The following is a 23812-nucleotide window of genomic DNA, read 5'->3' as shown; positions in this document are numbered from 1 at the left end:
ACGTTTGATTTGAGGAAGCTTGCTCAGCTTTCCCTCTTTATCAGCTGTCCTTAGAGGGTGTGGTTAAGACCAACCACACAGTCCCTCCCTCATTACTTCGCACAAACCAGCAATTTCAAGGGGAGAGAAGACTGCATTGGACAGCCTGGGGGAGCCACTGGCTTTGATGGTAGGTAGGCTGTGAGCTTTGTGGGCCAGCTGTTTCTGTGTCGGTCTCAAGTTTTGTTTTAGCACCCAGAGTTAGCCCTCTCTACTCACAGGCCTGCCACTGCAGGAGTGGGCATCCATCTCATAGGTAGTGGTCACTTTTTGGAGAGTGCTGGGCTCAAAAGGCCACCCTTAACTGCACTCCCACCCCTCCACCCCAGCTACCTTCACAGAAGAGACTTCCGGCAGCCATGCTGGACAGGATTGCAGTCACCGTAGCCATGGCTGAGTGTGCCTCAGGTGAGCACAATGACAGAAGCAAGGGGTAGGGTGAAGAAGGTACCCACCCACCCCTTCTGTTTCAATCAGCCTGCCACCACTGTATAGAATTCTGGAGCATTCTGTGGGTGAGCAGCTGACTCATACTGGTGCAGCCGACCTGTCTTTCACATTTCATAGTCTGTTTCTGGCCCTGGGCCTTCTCTGTTGCTTTGGCATGAGGTACCGTGGCAAGTTCTGTGCTTGAACATGCGCAGCCTGGGAATCTGGGGGCCGTTGGTGCCTGTGGGGCTGCTTCTTGACCAGAGGGGGTTGGAAGCTGACAGTTTCCAGGTGGAGATTTTTGGGAGACATTTCATGAGGTTCTCCAGAAGGTCCCAGTGGGATTGAGTACCAGTTGCCTGCAGCAAAAGCCAACGTAGTAAAGCACCCTTGTACGGCTTTTCTTTCTTTTCTGTCTCAATACTCTGTCCTACACCACTGGACTACATTCCCAATAAACTAAGTTTTTTGTTTCCAGCTTTGCTTTCTGGAGAATCCAGGAGGGATACCATTTCTTTTCTTTTTTTCTTTTTAAGTTTATTTATTTATTTGGGAGGGGGGAGAGCAAGCAGGGGAGGAGCAGAGAGAGAGAATTCCAAGCAGGCTCCGCACTGCCAGTGCAGTGATATGGTAGAGATGCAATAGTTTTCTATTTAAATTTGTAGAAGTAGAAAGGTGAGTCAATTTGGAGGGGAAAAAAATGACAGTAGATATGATACATGAATATGGTAAACCCTGTGAATATGGTATAGAAATGTGCGAAATATTGACTTCAGGCTATTAGAAAGTAAATTTTTCTGGTAAAAATCACAGTTTAAGCTGCCATTTTTCCTAATATTTTTCAGTGTTAAGGAAGGCACGGAGATCCCTTCAGACTAAAAGCTGATACAAAAGGGTGACACCTTCTGGGTGTCCACAGTGTGGGGAGGAGTGACAATCATCGTGAGGGAAGAGAAGGAAAGAATAAAGGCTCTTCCACTTCATGACTGTGCTCAGGCTCTGCCTAGGCTTGTGGTGTGGCAGATACAGGACTTCACTGGGGGGAATATGTCCCGAGGCTCAGCTAATGCATTAGCCTCAGAAAATTGCTGATTGTATTGGAGACAAATCTTATGCACAAGACTGGGTAGCAGCCAATACAATGTAATCTGATAGGTCCATTTCTATAGTATCCCTCCTGGTAGCATCCAGAGTGCTAGTGCTTCCCTGCCAGGAGATGCAGCTGTTTGGGCAAAGGAAGTGTCTTCAAACCGAGATACCTCTACCCCCAAGGGCACCTGCAGATTTTCAAAGGGTATGCAGGCACTGGTAATTTTAAGAGAATCCATTTCGAGGTCTTCAGTTTAAGGACTCTTGTAAAACTTATCTGCAGTAGAAGGACCTTGTCTTTCTCCCTATTAGAGAAGAAAAGACCACCTCTGACTCAATGTTAATATTACTATGATACAGTGTTCTGGAAAGTGAAAAACTTCAGGGTGCCAAATAAAGAAACATTTTGAAATGCTGGTGTTTTAATCAATTTTGCCTTACTAAATCAAGACAATATAAGTCAAGACACCCCAAGGGGGTGTCTCATGTTGCTCCCATCTTGGCCATGTTTCTGTAGAGGTAGAAACGTGGCAGTAGAAACAGATGTATTGTAGAGTTGGCATGGCAAGAGAGGCAGCAGCTTCTATTCAATAAATATTACCTCTTCTACTTCCTGTCTATTGGCAAAGACACCATCTCTCCCAAGGCAGCCAGAAAGAGCAAAGAGAGTGTGGGTAAGAGGCACTTTGCTTCATCCCAGTAACAAGTTTGTGCCAGGGTTCAGTGGCTGACTTAGAATATTCAAGCTCCATAAAGCATGCCAGGCAAGACTTTACATGACAGGGGCCCACTGCATTTTCATCTTCTCTGCTAAAAACAAAAACGAACCTTCGTGAGCATTTTCATTCATCCGTGTCTTGGTCTGAGTCACAGCTGCATATTTCTTTTTTTTTTAATGTTTTATTTATTTCTGAGAGAGAGAGAGAGAGAGAGAGAGAGAGACAGCGTGAGCAGGGGAGGGTCAGAGAGAGAGGGAGACACAGAATTGGAAACAGGCTCCAGGCTTTGAGCTGGCTGTCAGCACAGAGCCTGATGTGGGGCTCGAACCCACGAACCGTGATATCATGACCTGAGCTGAAGTCAGACACTTAACTAACTCAGCTTCCCACATGCCCCGATAGCTGCATATTTTGAATAATGATGAGGAAGGATGTTAACAACTTCCACCTGATGGTTACAGTGACCTTCAGCCTCTCGGTGGAGAGGCTGATATGCTCGTCTGGCTCCTTTCCCTGCTTCATTCAAAGTTGTTTATAACCTACACCCAGCATGGGATGGCAGGGTCTAGGCTTTAAGACCATGATGCTCCCAAGTGGTGCCATAGTCTGCTAACGTTGATAGAAACATTATCAGTGTAAGAGTGACCATCTCTTCCTCTCTGAATGTTGTCATACTCTTTCTGGTTCTCTGAAATGGAAGTCACTGGAAATTCTTAAAATGAAAAGAACAGTGGACATTCAGAGTTAACCCTTGTTCAAATTAAGGGCTCTATCCCCATTGCCCACTGCCCTTCTTCTGCCCGCGTTTGGCACTACATTCTCTCTGCCCAAAAACCTTGACTGTTCCTTAACTTTCTAGGTGCCCTTCCCTGTCTCTCTGCCTATCCAAACATCTTCCTTCCTGAAAGGACCAGACCAAATGCCATTTCCTCACAAACTTCTCATTGATTCTTCTAATCCCCATCTGCTCTTTCCTTTCTCTTTGCTTCTAATGTATGTACCACTCCTTTGGCATGTCAAGCCAATTCCCCTCAAATTTATTAAGTTTGTACTGTGAACCTGGAACTGTTTCAAGCAATGGAGATGCAAAGAGGAACAGAATGGGAGAAATAAGAACAAGGTAGAGAGACCCTAAGCAAAAGAATCAAGCGATAGCAGAGAAAAGGACCAGAGCAATCAGCTGAATAGGGACTTGCAGAATAGGAGTCCCACACCTCCTCCAAAGCAGTAGCTCACTTCTGTAAGTCACGATTTCTCACCCTTGGACTGGGGGATCCATCCACCAGTAGATTTTGAAACTTTCTTTGGTTCACTTCCTACTAGATGGCTGTCAGCCTCTCTGCTTCTCCCAGTCCTGTTGGGATTTCCCTCCCACAGAGACAGAAGCTCAATGGCCTGCTGAATTCCCATGACCCCCTCCTAAGGTTTGCAGTGGGCCTCTGTTTCTCCTAATAGACTCACTGCTCACTGGGCTGCCTCTCAGAGAGTAAAAATACAGCCTCCAGGAAACGGAAAGTAGCCACTCCTGTGGTGAAGCCTGGGGTAGAGAATCTAAAGAGTGAAACCAATGACTTCACAATGGCAGCTGGTTTAGGCAGGTTTCCTAGTGGTGTCAGGCCACTAGAGAGTCCCTCAACCTGCCCCTGTGGCCACCAGAGAAATCAGTCCAAAGCTGAAGGGATTTAGTCTGAGAGCACCGTTAAAGCTCGTCACTCCAGGTGCCTCGGTGGCTCAGTTAGTTAAGTGTCTGGGTGACTCAGTCAGATAAGCGTCCAACTTCGGCTCAGGTCATAATCTCACGGTTTATGGGTTTGAGCCCCGTATGGGCTCTGTGCAGAAAGTTCAGAGCCTGGAGCCTGCTTCAGATTCTGTGTCTCCCTCTCTCTGCCCCTCCTCTGCTTGCTCTCTCCCCCCATCTCTCTTTCTTTTTTTCCTCTCTCTCTCCAAAATGAATAAGCATTAAAAAATGTTAAAAAGCTCTTCATCAAATCATGCCTTTATGGTGGGTACTTGCTTTTCTGCAGAGGCTTCAAATCCTCAAATTTATTCTCATATTCAAATAGCAGCTAAATGTCTATGCAAGGTGTGCTTTAAATGGTGCAGTTTCTGGGAAGACCTGCTGAGAGATAAATTCCCCTTTCTAATCAAGCCATGCAATTTCTCTTTAATTTTATGAATAGAATTCAACTACTACTCCCCATCTGCCTTTTTGAAATCTGGTGACCATGACATTTTGTTTTGACCTTTTGGTTTTCCCCTTCTGTTTATATTACATTGTCAATAAGAAACAAATGGCAACCGTTACTTCACTTTTCAGAAAAATATTCAAGGAAGAAAGAGGAGACTGGGGAGGAAGGGAAGGAGAGGAGGAGAAGGAAGAGGAAGGAGGAGGAAAGTAGAGGGTAATTACTCCATTTTAGGGGTGCATAAGTAGCTTAGAGGATTTAAACTGTAAATAACACACTACTGTTAAATCTTTAATTCACATGACCTTGAATTCATTGAGGCTTACTTTCAAAGCACCAAGATCATTTCTAGTTTCTCTTTCTCTTCCTTGGTGGTTGGCTCCTTTCTATGTTTCTCAGGAGATAAGGAAAGGAAAATGAAATAGAAAACTGAAAAGAGTGACTTTTGTAAATTTGTTAACATCTCTGGTGGACACTGTGGGTAGGGGAGGGTCAGCCAACGGCTGTGGTAGCTCTTAATTCCCCCGAATCCCAGAACACAGACTGGCCAGGATCCCAAGGCAGGTCCCTACCCTCAGGGACAGAAGCCTCAACTTTCCTGGACACCATATTTGTCTCTTCTTTTCTCAGAGGATCACACAAGAACATGCTGCAAACTCCTTTGAAGGGAGCGCTTTTCAGTTTTGTTAGAAAAAAAAAAAACCTTTCCTGAACACAACCAAACTGTCTCCTGCTTTAAATTTGAGATGACTTTCTCTCATTCAGTCATCCACAGAAGTGGGGAGCATTTATGTCCATTACAAGCCCGAAACAAACAGAAACACTTCAGGGAAATAGAACATCATCACCAAGCTCCTCCACACCACTCAGCTGTGTGAAAAAATCTCGGCTCTCCATTACTCTTGTCTCTGAGTTACCCAGGTTAGCATCCTTTCTATTATTGTCTAACTTTTCTCTAGATCTGTTTTCTACATGTAGTAAATTGGGCTCATTTAGAAATAATCCACATATGGGGTGCCTGGATGGCTCAGTCGGTTAAGCATCCGACTTTGGCTCGGGTCATGATGTCACGGTTCGTGGGTTCGAGCCCCGCGTCGGGCTCTGTGCTGACTGCCAGCTCAGAGCCTGGTGCCTGTTTCGGATTCTGTATCTCCCTCTCTCTCTGACCCTCCCCTGCTCATGCTGTCTCTCTCTCTCTCTCTCTCTCTCTCTCTCTCTCTCTCACAGAAATAAATAAAACATTAAAAAAAAAAAAGAAAGAATCCACATATATAATTCCTGGCCATGGTATATCATATTTCCACTCATTATTGCCACAATTTCCACAAATTTCCAAAAATATTTTATTGCATAGCTGGGAAGAAAATGCCAACCTAAACTTGAATCTTTGCTATTACTACTTCTCCTTTTTGGCTTCTCTCGCGTGCTAGCTTTTTGGGTTATCATTGGGCTCTGGCAATTTTAGTTTGTCTTCCTTTTTTTTTTTTTTTACTAGGCAAATAACTTTATTAATCTTGTTTCAAACTTATTCCCAGGCTTCTTCAGCTTAATTAGCTGCAAAGAATGAATTGTGTATAAGCAAAAACTGAAAAGAGCTGCAGTGTCCAAGGGGCTTGGGCTTAAAAATATTAGAGATCTAGATTTTATCAGATCCATGAACAAAATTTTTAAAAAGCAGTCATAAAAAAAATAACAGCTCCCAGTAACTTCTTCAAGTTTTATCTTCTTCAGAAGTTGATTCAATTCAGTTTGCTTCATTTTTGGAAGCTTCATCAAAATTTTCCACAAGATCTGGAACTTCATCATCATCATCCTCTCTGGTAGCAAGTAGTGCCTTTCCATCCACGGATGTTTGGGCAGAGCTTCAGCCAGCCTTCTTAAACTAGTCAGACTGTCTGCACCAAGCTGGTTTAAGATACTGGGTAGCATTTCTGTCAGCTGCTTTGTCTCAGCATGGCCTGTAATGGTGAAAGTGTTCGCCGCCAGGGATGCCTGGACATTAGGGTTGTTAAAGTGGATCACTGTTCCTTGGTTTGTGAACATATTTACTTCCTCAATACCAGAGATCTTGTTTACCCTTAACTTCTTTAAGGAGAACTGAAGTTTTTTTTATCATCTGCTGTAGCTGTTTTATGAACCACCTTCTTCTTTCAGCGAGCAGTTCCTTTCCCACCAACGTGCACTTGAGCTTGCAGTTTGGCGAGTTTCTCCTGGTTCACGATAGTCTCTTTCATCTTGTTGGAGCTTAAATGGGACCGCGCGGGGGACTAGGATTGGCACTCAGGGGGTCTCGGGTGGACCAGCTGAAACTAGACGCACACACGTGGGGATGCAAGATGGCAGCTCATTTTAGTTTGTCTTCCTAATTATGCTTCAAAAATCAGCCCAGGTGTTATTTTCTCTGGACTCCTCTGAACACTCTGAGATGGAAATGTCTCTCTTATATCTGCTGACCTTGTATCTTGAACATCCCCTCTTTGTCACAGTCCTCATGGCCTAATGTCATACTGACCATGTCTCCTCTAGTAGCATGATTTTTGCCTTACCTTTGTAACTTCAGGGAGCACCTGGTAGAGTGCTCTATAAGTAAGGGTTCTCCAAAGACCCAGAACCAATATGTATGGTTCTGGAGAACATTATGGAGAGAAAGATTTATTCCAAGGAAGTGACCCACATGATTGTGGAGTTGAACTGATTGCAAGTTCAAATCCCTAGGGACTCAGGAAAGAGCAGATGCTGCAGCTTGAGTCTATTGACACAAGATGAATAAACCTTTTAGAATTTCTAAAAAAGAAAAAGGAAGAGAGGTTTTAATTACTAAAAAGAATTTTTAACGTTTATTTATTATTGTCAGACAGAGCATGAGCATGAGCATGGGAGGGGCAGAGAGAAAGAGAGGTACAGAACCTGAAGCAGGCTCCAGACTCTGAGCTGTCAGCACAGAGAGCCCGATGCGGGGCTCCAACTCACGAATAGCAAGATCATGACCTGAGCTGTAATCAGACGCTTAACTGACTGAGCCACCCAGGCACCCCAGGAAGAGAGTTTTATTCAAGTTCATGTTAGGACAGCTGCCTGAGATACACAATCTTCACAAAGAAGAGAGTGCTCTAGTAAGGGAACATTTGGTCTAGGGTTATATACAGTTATTTACATAAAAAGTTACAAATAATTAGATGAAGAACATTTCAGTAAGTTGCAGACCTTATCTTAATTTTCTAGTATATGCAGGGGGCTATCTGACTTTAATCGTATGGGAACAAGGGAAATTTCTTACTTTTTCTTATCTTTTGTGTTCAGAATGCACCTCTTTGGTTATTTTCTTCAATGAAGCAGATGTACAATGTGTACCCTGGACAGAAATAGAGCCCATGCTTTGAGGTTTTGCTGAATCAATTTGAGTTGGTAAATGTTAAAGTATAGCTTCCTTGGGAGCAGGGCCCACAAACCCTAAAAGTTGAAAACTTCCTTTATCAAGTCAGAAGACAGTTTGCTGGCAGACTTCCCACTTCCTTGCTAGAGGTCAGTCTTTTTTCTAGTAAGGGTTCCATACTGAACTGGTCAGCCCCGCTTCTGTCATGGAGTATCATTGGCTTTACTCAGTATCTACTGATTTCAATGCTCATCTCTTCTTAAAAAAAAAAAAAAAAACCTTCACAGAAACATCTAGAAAAATGTCTGACTGAACATCTGGGGTATTACTGCCTAGCCCAAGTGAATATGCTCACCAAGTCTTCTGAATTGCATGGATATATGGACAGCTGCTTTGGACTTCTAATGTCTCCCGTACTAGCTTTTCTCTGTTTTCTTCTAAAAAGCCTTTACTTCACCCCCCTCTCCCCTAACTTTAATGCATTTTAACAAATGTATATTGAAATCCTATTCTGTGGCATGTTTACCTTTGAATCTTTTAGTTATTTTGTTCTTCAAGGGTTCAAGGGGCCCTGCCTATTAACCATTTCCTGTTAGTGCTCTCTCTCTCTCTTTTTTTTTTAGCTCTCATACTTTAACTAGGCGTGGTATTACACAATTAAGACATGAAGTGGCAACCACTTGTTTAATACTCTGTTTTTCAGTTATCTGTGTTTCTGTTTTCCTTCAAATGAACCAGCTTTGACCATATTGCGGTTGGAGAGCAACTGAATTTCAGGGCCTCATTTTCTTTGTATCAATATGAAAAGGAGTTTATGCTAGAGGCTTTACCTTATCTGAGCATTTGGAATCAATTATGCTAAAAATACTATCACTAATGACAGAAATGCTTACAATGTAAAGTCTAGTTGTTAAAAATAGGATAAAAATTGTATATACAAAAGGATCCAAATTTTTTCAAAAACATGTGCAAAAAATAGATTTCAAGTATATATAGTATGATGAAATGTGAGTGGTTCTGTTTTTCCTGTGTTTTCCAAAATTTCTTTACACACAGAGTATGTAAAAATTCTAATTGTGAAAGATTAAGTTTCCCCTTACCCTTCTCCTGGAAAACTCTCCCATTATCCTCTTGAGAGGTAGTCATTATCATTATTAACAATTCAATGTGTATCCTTTCAGTCATTTCACACACACACACACACACACACACACACACACACACACACAGCTCTTTTTTTTTTTACATAAGACCATATATATTTTTCATTCCCAAATTTGATATTTTTACTTAACAAAATTTCTCTAAACTCTTTCCATGTGAGCTTGATTATTTACCTGAAGTCTACTGATTTGAATGTCTGCCTCATGGTTTCGAACAGTTCCATAATTATGCCACGATTTAGGAGAAGGAAACACAAACTTACTTCCCTGTAAACAGATATTGAGGTTATTTCCACCTTTGAGCTATTTGAAACAATTGTGCAAAGAACATTCAGGAACATTTATCTTCATGAACATGTGTGAGTTCTTCTTTTGGAGAGATTTTTAGAAGCTTTCCCAACATTTCTGCTGAAAGCATGCATTACTTTTATCATTTAAAAAATGTAAACATTGTATTAAAAAACATTTTAAAAAATCATGAGTCAGGAGACTAAAATGAGGTCACATGGCTGGGTTCACCTCACGAAAGAGCATCCTGTGTCAGGGCCTAGCTTATACCTGGGACACAGTAGGTCTTTAATGTCTGCAGAATACATAAACATCACTCCTGGACATTGTTAATAACTCTTTAAGAAAAGTACCATTATTTCAACCTTACAGATGAAACATCTCAGAGGTTAGGTCTGAGTCCCTCAAGTTTTGTTTCTCAGCGAAAGCCTCAAAATGGCAAATAATACTGAATTGGTGACTAATGAAAATAGTTGTAATATGTCTTCCTCAGTAAAACTGGGGATGGGGAGCTAAATCTTCAATGTCTCTGTCTTTCCAGTATCTACCCTCATGCTTAGCACCAGTAAAATGCGAGATAAATATTAGTTCTTGGCAGATTAGCATTCACTCTTTCCTTTACGAACAAACTCTTTATTTTTGTATAAGTATCCATCTCTCAGGGAAGATGTTTTACCCTTGATCAATGGAAACTCCTAATCTAACAGTGATTGGTTTAGTCTTGGAGGGGAGCACAGGAGGAGACTTTCCTAACAGTTTCTTCATCCTTGAAAGAAGAGATTCTGTCTTTTCCCATTGGACATGGTCTGTAATTGTAATCAGACTTTATACCTGTCAGAGTTATCAGCCTATATATATATATATATATATATTTATATTTGTAAGATATATATATATATTTGTAAGATATATATATACTTGTAAGATAATCTAGATGTCTAGACACTTGTTANGAGGAGTGTAATGGTTATTTGCAGTTATTTGGAGCTAACTGACAGCTTGTTCTTTTGGTTTGCCTGACCATGTCCCTGATGTCCCAGAAACATTTTCCAATTTTTGACAAAGAAGAAAAACTGTCAGTAGGTGTTGTCAGCCTTAAAAATAAAATAGCCAGGTTTTTTAACCAGCAAAATGAGTTTACGCAGGAATAGAGGAACTGCAATTCGGGACATGCAAACTTTGATAAAACATAGTTAAGATCCAGAGAACAAACGAAAGGGGCTTGCTTTTACAGAGGAATGAAAAAGTTGGGAGGGGTGGTTTTGAATGAAAGTTTGTTGGAGGAGAGCCAGAGTTCAGGGTTGTGGCTACTTCTCAGTGGTTTAGATGTAGCAGTTTCTCATTGGCTGGGTTGTTGCTGGGCAAAGAGAAAAATCTTCATTCCTCTAGTTGAGGTAGTAAAGTAAGCTGTATATAAAATAAGCTGTAATGCAAGGCATATGCATGAGAGCTTCTCTCTTCAGGGCAGCCTGACTCCATTTTGAATGAGGCTTTCTTTTATTCATCTCCAGATTTCCCCCCTTTGCTCAAGATATTTCCTCCAAAGCATCACTGATCAAGAGTCCGTTTTTCTGCATTTAGTGATTTTGTCCCTTGATACCAGGAAGGACCTTTCCTGGTTGTCATGTCCCATGCCAGAGGGAAAGTGCACAGGTTAGACAACATTTAGGTCACATTTGAATAACAAGGAAGGGTAGGAGGGAGAACTCTCAGGCATTTCCCATCTAAAGTTTATATCTTACCAGGGTCATAAATAACCATTGGAGATCATCTTGAAGTGTTGAGTTAGCATCACACTATTGGGCATGTTGCTTCTACAAAGGTTTGACAAGTAATGGGTACAAAGCTTAAAAATGATTATACAAAACAGATTTAAAAGTAATGCGACAAATCCAGTTTGTGAGATGGTTTTAAACCAGGAACCCCAACCTAAAGGTAACCAGAAGCCTAAGGACCATGGATCATTACATGAAATTTATTGTAGCCAAAGTGCTTATTCCCTAATTTTAGGCAGTTGGGCACATACTTCCCCAGAAGAATTTATCCATATGCAACAGATTGTCTATTCAAACCCCTCCTGGTTCAGCACAGAGAGATCGAGGGCTATTCAGTTATCCAAAACTACTTTAGGCAGCAAGCCACGTGACTGTGTTTGAGCTCCTATTGTCTTGGCTGTGGTTGGTTAACTATCCCAATATTAAGGACTGATTTCTGATTATGTGTTCATTGGTACTTACTCTGGCCCAAGGGAGAAAGTCTCTCCCTACAGCAAACACAGAGTTCTGAATGCCTCCTGGGCATCTTCCATTTAAGACAGCCATGGAGGCTTAGTGGAGTGGACTAGTGGTAGGCTTCTGGTTTGTTATGAAGAGAAAATAGAACAGTAAATACAGGAAGAACACGTTGCCCTTTCATCCTCCAGCCATCACAACAGTGAGCTGCCCAAATATAGGGCCACTGCCAAAACCGGCTCATATAGAGGAGTAGCCAAGTGGTGTACATAGGGCTCCCTCATAAGCATTAGCATTTACGGACTCTGGTTGGTAATGGAGGCATTAGCTATTCAGCCAAAACTCAAACACTGTTATTATTACATATTGAAAGACCACCCTAATACAGGGGTTTGATAGCAGGCCTACAAGTAGTCTGGTTTATGCTGAATGCTCTGAAGTATCTTTTATATATTTTTTAATGGATCTCAGTCTCCCACCTCAGGGTTGGGTTAAATTGAGGCAAGGAATGGGGGTATATAGAGTTAGTATTCTAACTTTATAAAGGGGACTGGTGGAACAATTGGGCATACAGTGGCATCTGGGATTTCAGCAAAATTCATTATAGGTTGAACTAAGGAGTCAATGCTGTAATGGACAGATTTGAGTTTTCTGATGGCAAATCTAACAATTGGAGCAGTTTCCCCCTTTTACATGGGATTAGGAAATGCAAAGAATGAAAGAAAGAATGAAGGAAGAGAGAATGAGCAAGGGAAAGAAGGTTTTAGGCCTGATCTGGTTATTTTAGGAAAGCTGTCTCCTTCAGCTGCCATCTGCTTCAACTCTGGGAAATCTTTACTTTCAGGTCACAAGTTGATGTGTAGGCCCAGTTGGGGTTTGGTGCATTCTTTGGATGTGACACACGGATCCAAGATATTATTCCCTGAAGTTTGGCAGCACTGAGGTTGGTTAACAGCCCCCTGCTAGGGGTCCTTGCAGCGAAGTTGAAGAGAGTCTAGCCTGTCTTTTCCAAGAGACAAAACCTTTGAGTTATAAGGAGTGATGCCTGAGGTGTTCATCTCTTGGAAGTGTACTATGGAAAGACTGTCCTACTATAGCTCGGTTATTTTCAAAAGAAGCAATTAGGTCTTTACACTATTGAAGTGTATCTTCCTTTAATCAGCTGTATATCAAGGGAAACAGGAGCGAGGTGCATAGGGTGCCTTGAGACTATCTCAAAGGGTGCAAGTGTATGGGTTCCAGAAGCTGTGGACCTGAGTCTTAGAAGGACTGATGGCATTGCTTTTGGCCACAGGGTATTTGAAGAGTCTCTATAAATTTTGCCAACTGAGTCTTAATGATGCTATTAGTACATTTAACTAGACGTGAGGATTGAGGGTGGGAAGCACCAAGTGTTATACAAGTGTCCAAGTAGCACAGACCATCTAATGCACTTGAACAATGAAGTGAGTTACCGAGCCACTGTGATGTTTGGGGTGGGGGTCCCTAGGTAGTGATAATCTTTTCTAATAGGATTTTAGCCACAGAAGAGGCAGTAACCTTCCTAAAAGGAAGAGCTTTGGTACAGTAAGAAAACATACAAACCGTGACTAAAACATAATTTTATCCCTGAGGTGGAAAAAGCTGAATGAAATCCACTTGCCAAACCTCGAATGGTCCACTGGGGAATTTAAAGTGTCCAGCAGCAGATGTATTTTGTATTTCTCTAGGTTGTATTTGGGGCAGGTGGAGCAAGCAAAATAGGCACTTTTTCCAGCTATATTGGTATTTCCCCACTAGGATGGGTTCATAAAATTTTTATCAGTGGACCGATTCAATGCATGTACAGTAGTCAGTAATGGGGATTTTAAGGCCTCTGGTATGACTGGATTTCTATTGGGCCAAACCAAAGTTCTCTTTTTATTGTACCAATAGTTTAATTAGATTTCTAATTTTGTCTTCCCTTTTCTGGGGCCAATTGCTGAGCATCTCTAGCCAATTTTTCTAGATTATCATTGGGGGGAACATCCTTTTGGACCATGACTGACACCTGATTCTCTTGAGAGCAGTGTTCTGTTTTTATTTATTTTATGTTAATTTATTTTTGAGAGAGAGAGCGAGTGTGAGTGGGGGAGGGTCAGAGAGAGAGGGAGACAGAGGATCTGAAGCTGGCTTTGTGCTGACAGCAGAGCACCTGATGTGGGGCTTGAGCTCACAAACTGCGGGATCATGACCTGAGCTGAAGTCAGACGCTTAACCAGCTGAGTCACCCAGAAGCCTCTAGAGCACCGTCCTTGGTGGAAACATCTCCTGAAAACACTACTACACTACATGTTAACTAACTTAGATTTAAATAAAAACTGTTTTTAAAAAAGGAAGAAGAAGTTTCGGTAAAACCCTGGGTCATTACTGTCCAGGTGTATTGTTGTCCTTCCCAAAGAAAGGCAGAGATATTATTACCTGGCCTTATGTGCTGGGATGCTAAAGAAGGCACTACATAAATCAACTACAGTAAAAAAAAACAAAAAACAAACAAACAAAAAACAACACCTTCAGCAGGGATGGAGCTAATACAGTATGGGGATTGGGAACAGGGTGGTGATGGATAGCAACACTATTTATGGCTCAGAGATCCTGGACAAACCTCCATCTGCAGCCATTCAGTAGCATGAATGAGTCAGGAGTCTATCCAAGTGATGGCAAAGTCCACTGGCACCATAAAGTAAAAGGAAACTAATGGCTAAGAGAAACCCCAGTTATTACTTACATTCAAGTCAAAGAAACACTTTTCCATTGATTCTTACAGAAAGAGCACTCTGTACCATGAAAACTATTTAGGAACAGACATCTTAAACTGAAACACTTAGAGGAGTTTAACAGGAATGCGTATTAAAAATGTTCCTCACTAGGAAAACTTCTCTGACTACATCCTCAGAAGTTGAGTGAGTTGATTTTTGTAAATGATCAAAAAGTCACTTTGGCTAATGGTGGAGGTGGAGGTGGAGGTGGAGGTTTGACTGCAAAAGGGCACAAGGGGACTCTCTGGAGTAATGAAAATATTCTGTATCTTGATTATGGTTACCTAGATATATATATTTATTAAAACTCACTGAATAGCACACCAAATGAGTATATTTCACTACATGTAAATTGTATCTCATTTGAAAACAAAAACAAAAACTCTCAGACCAAGTCTAAGTAAGTATCGCCAGATAGATAGGCATGAATTTAAAAATTTTGATATATAGAATTCTTATATATGGTGATTCTAATTCTTTTCAAAACTGACATTAATTTAGTCAACAAAAATTCGGTTAGTTTTTCTTTGCTTTTATTTATTATCAGGATGCAAAACTTTTAAACTGCTACCAAATAAATGATGAATTTAAATTAACTTAATCCTGTGGCACCTGGGTCGTTCAGTCCTTGGAGTATCTATCCGACTTTGGCTCACACTTGGGTTCATGAGTTCAAACCCCATATAACTGCTCAGAGACTGCTTGGGCTCCTCTGCCCCCCTTCANAAAAAAAAAAAAAAAATTAAAAAATTATTTTAAAAAATAAAAATAAAATTCATCCTTACAAACACCATAAGAAACAGATGCTATTTTTTTTCCTGTTTTATGTGATGGGCTCCGAACACCGACAAAAGCCTTGCTTTGCCCTCCATACCGTTTCTCCAGTATTTGGTCACACACTAGCTCGCCAGAACCCAGAAGAGCTGCTCAGAGGAAACGCCGAGGTGTCAACAAGGGGCTACAAGTGAGTTATGAACACTCAGCTTAGTGGCCGGTTCCCTGAGCCCTGACGTTCCGAAATGCCAGGCGCAGCCCAGCCCTGTCCCCAGCCCAGGAAGCCGGTGACGCAGGTCCCGTTCCTCCTTCTGCTCGGGCGCAGAAGGCCGCACACAGCGCTGCGGCGACGGCGAAGAGGCCTAGCCCACGGTCTTTCGAACCTGGGCACGGTTCCCTAACACGGCTGCGCGCCTGCGCGGCTCTGCCCCTGAGCTGCGCGCTCCGCCCGAGGTGGGCCGGGAGCCACGACGCACCGGTTGCAGCCCGGCCTCTCCGCGCTCCCTGAGCTCTCGGCGCCCCGCCCCGCCTGGTCCTGCGCGCGTTTCAGTATCCCGCGATCAGGTAGGTACTCCTCGCCGTCGTCCTCCCGCGCCTCAGCGGGCGCCCTCCTCCCGGCAGGCCTGCCTGCTGGGTCCTCCCCCTCGGCCTCCTCGCCAGCGTCCCCGCGGGGACCCGCAAGTCCTACCCCGCGTTTCCCGAGCTCGCGCCTGTTTGGCGGTGAGCAGGTGCCCACCCCGCCCACCTGCCTCGGCGTTTCTCACCCCCCTCCCCACCAAAATAAATCAATAAATTAAATTAAATTATTGAAGACTGCTAGGAAGAAACTGCACAGACCTTAGTTTTGAAGTTTTGAATTTACTTGAATTTAGAATTTGGGGCAAAGAATGTAAATGGTAGAAGAGGACTTTAAGGAGTAACTGTGTTGTGAAAGCAGGAGGCTGAGTAGTACATGTAAAGGTTAAAAAAGAATTTCCAAGGAAATTCTTACAACGCACAAAAACACACATTCGGGTGGAGCCAGAAGGAATTGCAGAAAAGAAGCTGAGAGCATACCAGGGGATATAAGTTGGTCCTCAAAAGCCAACTAAGCTTAGTCTCTGAAGGTCTCAGTACACGAAGGGAGCCCCCACTCTCCTATTTACAGATGGGAAAATTGAGGTCCAGAGTGGGTGGTTTGTCCACAGTGATGCGCCTGATTCTTGCCAGAGCCAGGAGCCTGAACTCCATTTCCTAGGCATCATTTATAAATAATAAAATATGTAAATAACGTTTTACAAATATCCTTTGTGAGTCGAGAAACTCAGCAAGATCAATCCCTTCTCTTTTTTTAAAAAATTTTTACAGTTTATTTATTGTTGAGACAGAGAGAGACAGAGCATGAAGGGTGGGGAAGAGAGAGAGGGAGACACAGAATCCGAAACAGGCTCCAGGCTCTGAGCTGCCAGCACAGAACCTGACACGGGCCTCGAACCCACGAACCACGAGATCATGACCTGAGCCACCCAGGCGCCTCTTGTGGATACTTTTTTGATCAATCCCTTCAATCCGTCTTTATCATTTACTCTTTTCCAGGTGCTTGCCATTCTGCATTCTCTGGCCCACAGCAGTGCTGCTGGAAAGGGATTCCTGGAAGCCCTTGGACTTGAACTTAACCCTAAGTAAATAGGACTTAGGTAAGTGGATGGGAGGAAGGGTGTGGTGGGAGGTCCCAGGAAAGACCTTGAGCTGAGGGGAAAGTTAGCAAACCTAACTGCAGCTAGGCATATATAAAAATGCCTGGCCTATGAGAGTAAAGTAGGTGGATAGAGTTGGAGCAGATGGTGGAGGGCTTTGAACATGACTGCTACGGGAGATAGGACACAACTAGAAATTGGAAATGCAACAACAGGGAAACCAGCACTTCACCAGGGATTAGATTCATGGAGGGAATATTAGCTGAGATCCCAAGACTGTATAAATCAAATCATTGAGCAGGAAAACATTGCTGTTGAAAGGAACGCTGTGAGGAGAAAGTATTCTAGTTGAGTAACAGAAAAATCTTTCCCCTGGTTGCATACAAATAAAAATGGTGCTTACCATCTGCTAAATACTGTTGTAGGTGCTCTACAAAAATGAATTTATTTACTTCTCACAGTAAACCAGTGAGGTTGTCACTATTTTTGTCACCATTTTAGAGATGTGGAGGTTGAGGCACAAAAAGGTTGCCCAGGGTAAGTAGATCTGTGTTGAGGAGGAGTGGCCTGGAACCAGAAGATTTGGGTCTCTGTGCCTCCATTCACTGGTTGTGTCAGTTTACCCTCTCCGAGGTTCAGTTTTCTTATCTGTGAAATGCATACACTAATCCCTGCCTACTACTGAGGTAGAGAATATGCAGGTGCTTTGCAAACTGTGCATGGTGATGCCAATGGAAAGTACTATTATTTAATAAAGGAGGGATGCACTTCCAGGGCCAAATCCCAACTAAAAAGAGAAAATGACAAGCTTGGTTCGACTTGCAGAATTTAACAGGCTTGCCACTCACAGAGAGGCAAAAATAGAATCATAGTTAAAATCGTTGGCTGTGGCGTCAGATGGACATAAGCTGGAATCCCAGCCCTGCCACTTATTAGCTCTGTGATCTATGACAAGGCATATGATGTTTCTGATACTGTGTTATCTTGGTATTCTTCAATTTACTCATGTATAAAATGGGTCTAATACATTCTTCATAGAGCAGTTCTGAGGATTACCTGAGATGCACTTAATGCAATGCCTACATGTAGTAAGTGCTCAATACAGTGTAGAAGGGCACGCTATTTTTTCCGAATCTTCTTTTCCTCATCCTCTGTGTGTTTAATATTCCCCCAGACACAGCCTTATCATGTGTGAGGGACTGATGGAGAGGTATGTGGCTGCCATGGTGCTGAGCGCAGCTGGAGATGCCTTGGGGTACTTCAACGGAAAATGGGAGTTTCTCCGGGACGGAGAAAAGATTCACCAGCAGCTGGCCCAGCGTGGTGGGTTGGATGCCATAGATGTGGAGAGGTGGAGAGTCAGCGATGATACAGTGATGCACCTGGCCACGGCAGAAGCTCTTGTGGAAGCCGGGAAAGTCTTGGATTTGGCTCAACTGTATTCCTTACTTGCTAAGCATTACCAAGCCTGCATGGGAGACATGGATGGCCGAGCACCAGGTGAGTGCAGCCACTGGAGGTCCTGGGCAGAGTGGAGAGTAAAGCAGCCCCAAGGCTCTCATTAAAAATGTTTAAATATCAAGGAGACAGTTCTATTTAGTAGTTGTGATAAAAATAGAAACAACCTAGGTGTTCTTTAATTTATTTAACTCTGGTGACACATTCACAGCCTTTTAAAATTATGCAGATAAATGTTTACTGATATGGAAAGATATATTAAGGTAAAAAAAAAAGAGAGAGAGAATTACAAAGCACATGTGCATCCATTGCTCCTTTTCCGAGCCTGATGCTTCTCACTCTAGAATATGCAGCTTCTTTCTGGCACTCAGGATCTCATTCTCAGGTTCTCATTGGGTCCTTTAAAGACTTGGGCTTGGGGGCACCTGGGTGGCTCAGTCAGTTAGGCATCCGACTTCGGCTCAGGTCATGATCTCACACTCTGTGAGTTTGAGCTCCGCATCAGGTTCTGAGCGGACCGCTCAGAACCTGGAGCCTGCTTCAGATTCTGTGTCTCCCTCTCTCTCTCTCTGCCCCTTCTCAGCTCTCTCTCTCTCTCTCTCTCTCAAATAAACAAACATTAAAAAAAAATAAAGGTTTGGGCTTGAGGTCGGATGGTTTTGATGGGACCACTAATTAGCTGGTTATGTGATTTTGAGTAAGGTTCTTAAGCTCTAAGCCTGAGCTTATTCATTCTTTTTTTTTTTTTTAAATGTTTATTTATATTGAGAGAGAGAGAGAAAGAGAGCACGCACACATGTGCAAGCTGAGGAGGAGCAGAGAGAATCCCAAGCAGGCCCCTCACTGGCAGAGCATAGCCCAACACGGGGCTCAGCATCACAAACCATGAGATCATGGCCTGAGCTGAAATCAAGAGTCAGACACTTAACCAAATGAGCCACCCAGGCAACCCCTTAGCTTATTCATTTAAAAAAGAGAATAATATGTTAAACCTACCTTTTTGAGTTACTGTGATGTCTCAGTAATAACTGCTAAAGATTCTAAGACTCTCTATATGAATCTGATTCTTTCATAGTAATCTTATATGCTAAGGGTTATATAGAGAGCAAGGAACAGTGTTGACTCACGGTTTGGAGTTTGAGGGCATTCATCATCATATTCTTTTGGCTTTCCCTTTCCATCAAAGAAACCTGGAGACTGATCTTGGTTCTGTCTTCCTGCCAGGGCCTGTGCTTTGGTTCTACTGACCCTCGGCTCTCCCTGCTTCTTCCCAGGAGGTGCTTCAGTGCAGAATGCCATGCGGCTGGAGCCAGATAAGGCCAATGGCTGGAGGATTCCCTTTAACAACCACGAGGGTGGCTGCGGGGCTGCCATGCGTGCCATGTGCATTGGCCTCAGGTTCCCTCACCGCAGACAACTGAACACGCTGATCCAAGTGAGCATCGAGAGTGGCAGGATGACCCACCACCACCCTACAGGCTACCTGGGAGCTCTCGTTTCTGCTCTTTTTACAGCCTATGCTGTGAACAACAAGCCTCCAAGGCAATGGGGAAAAGAAATGATGGAGGTGCTACCAGAAGCTAAAAAGTACATTATCCAATCAGGCTACTTTTTGGAGAAGAATCTTCAACACTGGTAAGTTGGTAGGTGCCTGCTTCTGCTACAAAGTGATTGAATCTGTGTGTGCACAGGCGTGCACATGTGTATCTAGAATTTTTTGATCAAAGCACCATCATGGTTCTCACCATCTATTTTTCCTGTCTGCTATGTCCAACACCCCCTACTCCAGCCTACCTGCTAAGGATTTCAAGTTCAGTGCCAGCAGTGGTTGCCACCAAGTAGCCAAGGGAAGTCCTCAATGAGTAGTACACCTATGGTGCTTCCCTGTTGTATAGGGATCCTATTTTGTATTCTAGCTTTCTGTAGTTTTTGTGGCTATCCTATACTGCTGTGAACTTTCCTGCTTATTTCCTAGAACTTGTTTATTCAGTGTTGTCTTGACATACAATATTTTGAAATCTTTGGTTAGAGTGCCCAAGAGATAGGTTTTTTTTCACCAGCTAATTAATAAGGGGTAAAGCCGCAATTTCCCTTTTTCATGAGTTCACGTCACATTATCTTTCTTAATAAAAAGATCCAGAAGCTTTCTGCAGAAATCACATATTGGTCATGATGTTCCGAAGTTCTGTCTTAAAAAAAAAACACAATAGAAGTATACAAGGAAATGATGTATTAATTAGTTTAACTATAGTAATCTTTTCACTGTGTATTGTATATTAAATCATCATGTTGTATACATTAAATATATACAAGATTTTTAAAGATTCTTTTAACATTTTTTTCATTTTTTGAGAGAGAGAGTATGAGTGGGGGAGAGGTAGAGAGAGGGGGACACAGAATTCAAAGCAGTCTCCAGACTCTGTGTTGTCAGCACAGAGCCCAGTGTGGGGCTTGAACCCACGAGTGGTGAGATCATGACCTGAACCGAAGTCGGACACTTAACCGACTGAGCCACCCAGGTGCCCCTACNTAATAAGGGGTAAAGCCGCAATTTCCCTTTTTCATGAGTTCACGTCACATTATCTTTCTTAATAAAAAGATCCAGAAGCTTTCTGCAGAAATCACATATTGGTCATGATGTTCCGAAGTTCTGTCTTAAAAAAAAAACACAATAGAAGTATACAAGGAAATGATGTATTAATTAGTTTAACTATAGTAATCTTTTCACTGTGTATTGTATATTAAATCATCATGTTGTATACATTAAATATATACAAGATTTTTAAAGATTCTTTTAACATTTTTTTCATTTTTTGAGAGAGAGAGTATGAGTGGGGGAGAGGTAGAGAGAGGGGGACACAGAATTCAAAGCAGTCTCCAGACTCTGTGGTGTCAGCACAGAGCCCAGTGTGGGGCTTGAACCCACGAGTGGTGAGATCATGACCTGAACCGAAGTCGGACACTTAACCGACTGAGCCACCCAGGTGCCCCTACAAGATTTCTTAAGAAGATAAAGTAAAATAAATAAGTTCCACCCTTGAAAAGTGACACTTGACATTATTCTCAATTCAGGAAAAATAGACTTTTATTTCTCACCTTTAACTTGCTATGTATCTTCTTTAGCAACAGCTATCAATGCCTTGTTTATATTAATCCTTGGCAAAAATTTATTGAATGAATGCCACTTAGAACTCATTTTTATTTTTAAAAAATGTTTCTTTATTTTGAGGGAGAGAGAGAGAGAGAGAGAGGAGAGAGAGTGGGGAGAAGGGACAGAGAGAGGAGAGAGAGAATTCTGATGTGGGACTCAGTCTCACGAACTATGAGATCATGACCTGAGCCAAAATCAAGAGCTAGATGCTCAACTGACTGAGCAAGGTGCCCCTCATTTTGATCTTTTTAAACATTTTTTAAAAAAGTTTATCTATTTCTTTTGAGAGAGAGAGAGAGAGGGAGTGAGAGAATACCAAGCAGGCTCTACACCATTAGTGCAGAGCCCAAGTGGAGCCTGAACTCACGGAACCATAAGATCATGACCTGAGCCAAAACCAAGAGTCAGACGCTTAACCGACGGAGCCACCCAGGCATCCCTCATATTGATTATTTAACACAATTTTGATATTAGTACAAGAAGTTTAAGTCATCTTGGAATTTTCCCTGTTCACACATCTATCTGCTGCCTTTCCTTATTGGCTTCAAATTTATTGTTTCAATTTGACTGTAGAATTTTTCCTCCTTACAGGTCCTACTTCCAAGACCAGTGGGAAAAATACCTAAAACTTAGAGGGATTTTGGATGGCAAATCAGCCCCTACCTTCCCCAAGCCCTTTGATGTGAAGGAGAGGGATCAGTTCTACACCTCCGTGAGCTACTCTGGCTGGGGTGGCAGCAGTGGACACGATGCCCCCATGATTGCCTATGATGCCATCCTGGCTGCAGGAGACTCCTGGAAGGAGCTTGCCCATCGAGCCTTTTTCCATGGTGGAGACAGTGATTCTACAGCTGCTATTGCTGGCTGCTGGTGGGGAGTTATGTATGGTTTTAAGGGAGTCAGTCCCTCCAACTATGAGAAACTAGAATATAGAAACCGGCTGGAAGAGACAGCCAGGGCTTTGTATTCTCTTGGGTCAGAGGAGGATACTGTAATTGCCCTTTAGAGAGATGTGACATCATTTCTTGTGGTTTTTCCTCTTGAGTAGTCCAGTTTATTTTCACTTTTTCCAAAGTCAAGAGTTTTAACCTTGTACTCCAGGAATTTTGAGATAACACGTCCCTTGAGCAACTGAAGCTCGTCTTTCCAAATTCATGCTGTTCCCTCTGACTCTGTCCCTCTCTGTCCTGAAGAATCTTTATCTCAGTTGATGGAAGTCAGCATCTCCCCAAGCTAGAAGTCTTATAGCCCCATATTTGAGTCTTTGTTTTCATCATCTGATCTTTCACTAAGTTTTTTCTGTTTGTTTCAGGTGGAGTTCCCCAAAATGGACTCTTAGACAAAGATTTAAGAACAATTAGTTTATTTGGGAAGTGATTCCAGAAAGCCCTGGTAGGAGAATGGGGAAGTGAGACCGGGAAGGGAGGGAAGACAGCACAAGGTGCGATACTGAGCAGGTTAGCACTCTGGGCAGTTGGGACTATTCCATCTAGGTACTCTGTAAAGCACCCCTCAGAGTTGTCCCACCTGAGGGGCAAGCAAACCTGGGGTGTTCATTCATCACCTTCCATTTGGCATTGGTTGAGGACCACTCCTAGGGATGCTAACTCCCTGGTACTTCTTGGCCCACCTCTTGTGCAAGCCTGGCACAGACGTCTTCAGGCAAAGACTCAGAGGCTCTTGCGATGACAGGCTGTACAGTGCATGGGAACAGTGAGGGTGCTATGTGGGGTCCCAGTAATAGCATCTGCCAGATGGTCTACCTCCAAAATGTCCTTCACATCTGACTCTTTTACTTTCTTGCACCAGTATTTTTCAGTGAATTTCTGCAGTCCAGGTTACTCGCATCTGGGGAGATGCTGCTCCAAGCTGTACTCTGTGCTTTGCTGGCCGTGACACTTAACATATTTCCAGTTTTGTTGTTTTCTCTTTGCTTATCTTTATCCTCCTCTAGACATAACCTAGCACAGTGCCTGGGAACACGGGAGGTACTTGATCAGTATATATTAAATGAATGTTGTTAATTACCTCCTTTCTGGTGCCTTAACCACAGTCTTGCCTTCCTTCTTGTCCTCCAGAGTTATTGTTACAAATAACAAATCAATCATGCTGAACTTCTAATCATGTTCCAATGAATACTCACCCCCTTTCTCCATTTCTTAATGCTCTTCCCTCTCCTTTTCCACCTGGTAGATTCTTACTCCTCTTTCAAGCCCCAGCTCTGGTAGAACCTTCTAGGTGAAGCTTGCTCTGATAGTTGGAGCAATGGGCCACTTTCTCCTCATATATGCACAGCCTTCTGTCTCTAGCCCTGTCATCACACTGGTCCTGTTGAGTGGTGATTGGAGGTGTCTTCTGAGGACAATTTCAGGTTCCTTGTGAGGAATTATCTTATTCTCTTTGTGGCTTCCCTGCCTGCCCTATGAGAGAATTCAATAAATATTTACTTTGGAGGTTCA

At 42.8% G+C, this 23812-nt stretch overlaps 1 protein-coding gene and 1 pseudogene across 5 annotated transcripts; one reads left to right on the top strand and one right to left on the bottom strand.

Moving 5' to 3' along the window:
• The first annotated feature begins 114 nt into the window (after positions 1–114).
• Positions 115–23812, top strand: ADPRH (ADP-ribosylarginine hydrolase). Of its 5 annotated transcripts, XM_077776699.1 has the most exons (6): positions 129–169; positions 15149–15258; positions 16644–16744; positions 17919–18244; positions 19477–19837; positions 21945–23812. In XM_077776699.1, exons 4-6 carry the CDS (start codon positions 17932–17934, stop codon positions 22357–22359), a joined length of 1089 nt encoding a protein of 362 aa, XP_077632825.1. In that variant the 5' UTR covers positions 129–169; positions 15149–15258; positions 16644–16744; positions 17919–17931; the 3' UTR covers positions 22360–23812. The 5 variants fall into 5 exon arrangements, with proteins under 5 accessions (XP_077632827.1, XP_077632825.1, XP_077632826.1 ...); XM_077776701.1 differs by lacking the exon at positions 15149–15258 and having other exon boundaries at positions 115–169; XM_077776700.1 differs by lacking the exon at positions 129–169 and having other exon boundaries at positions 15146–15258.
• On the bottom strand, positions 6207–6696 carry LOC144241986 (transcription factor BTF3 pseudogene; annotated as a pseudogene).

Source organism: Crocuta crocuta, unplaced genomic scaffold (assembly GCF_008692635.1).
Source record: "Crocuta crocuta isolate KB4526 unplaced genomic scaffold, BGI_CrCroc_1.0 scaffold87, whole genome shotgun sequence".
NCBI classification, from domain to species: domain Eukaryota; kingdom Metazoa; phylum Chordata; class Mammalia; order Carnivora; family Hyaenidae; genus Crocuta; species Crocuta crocuta.
Note: the sequence above shows the minus strand (reverse complement) of the source record. Positions and strands in the feature narration are given on the sequence as shown.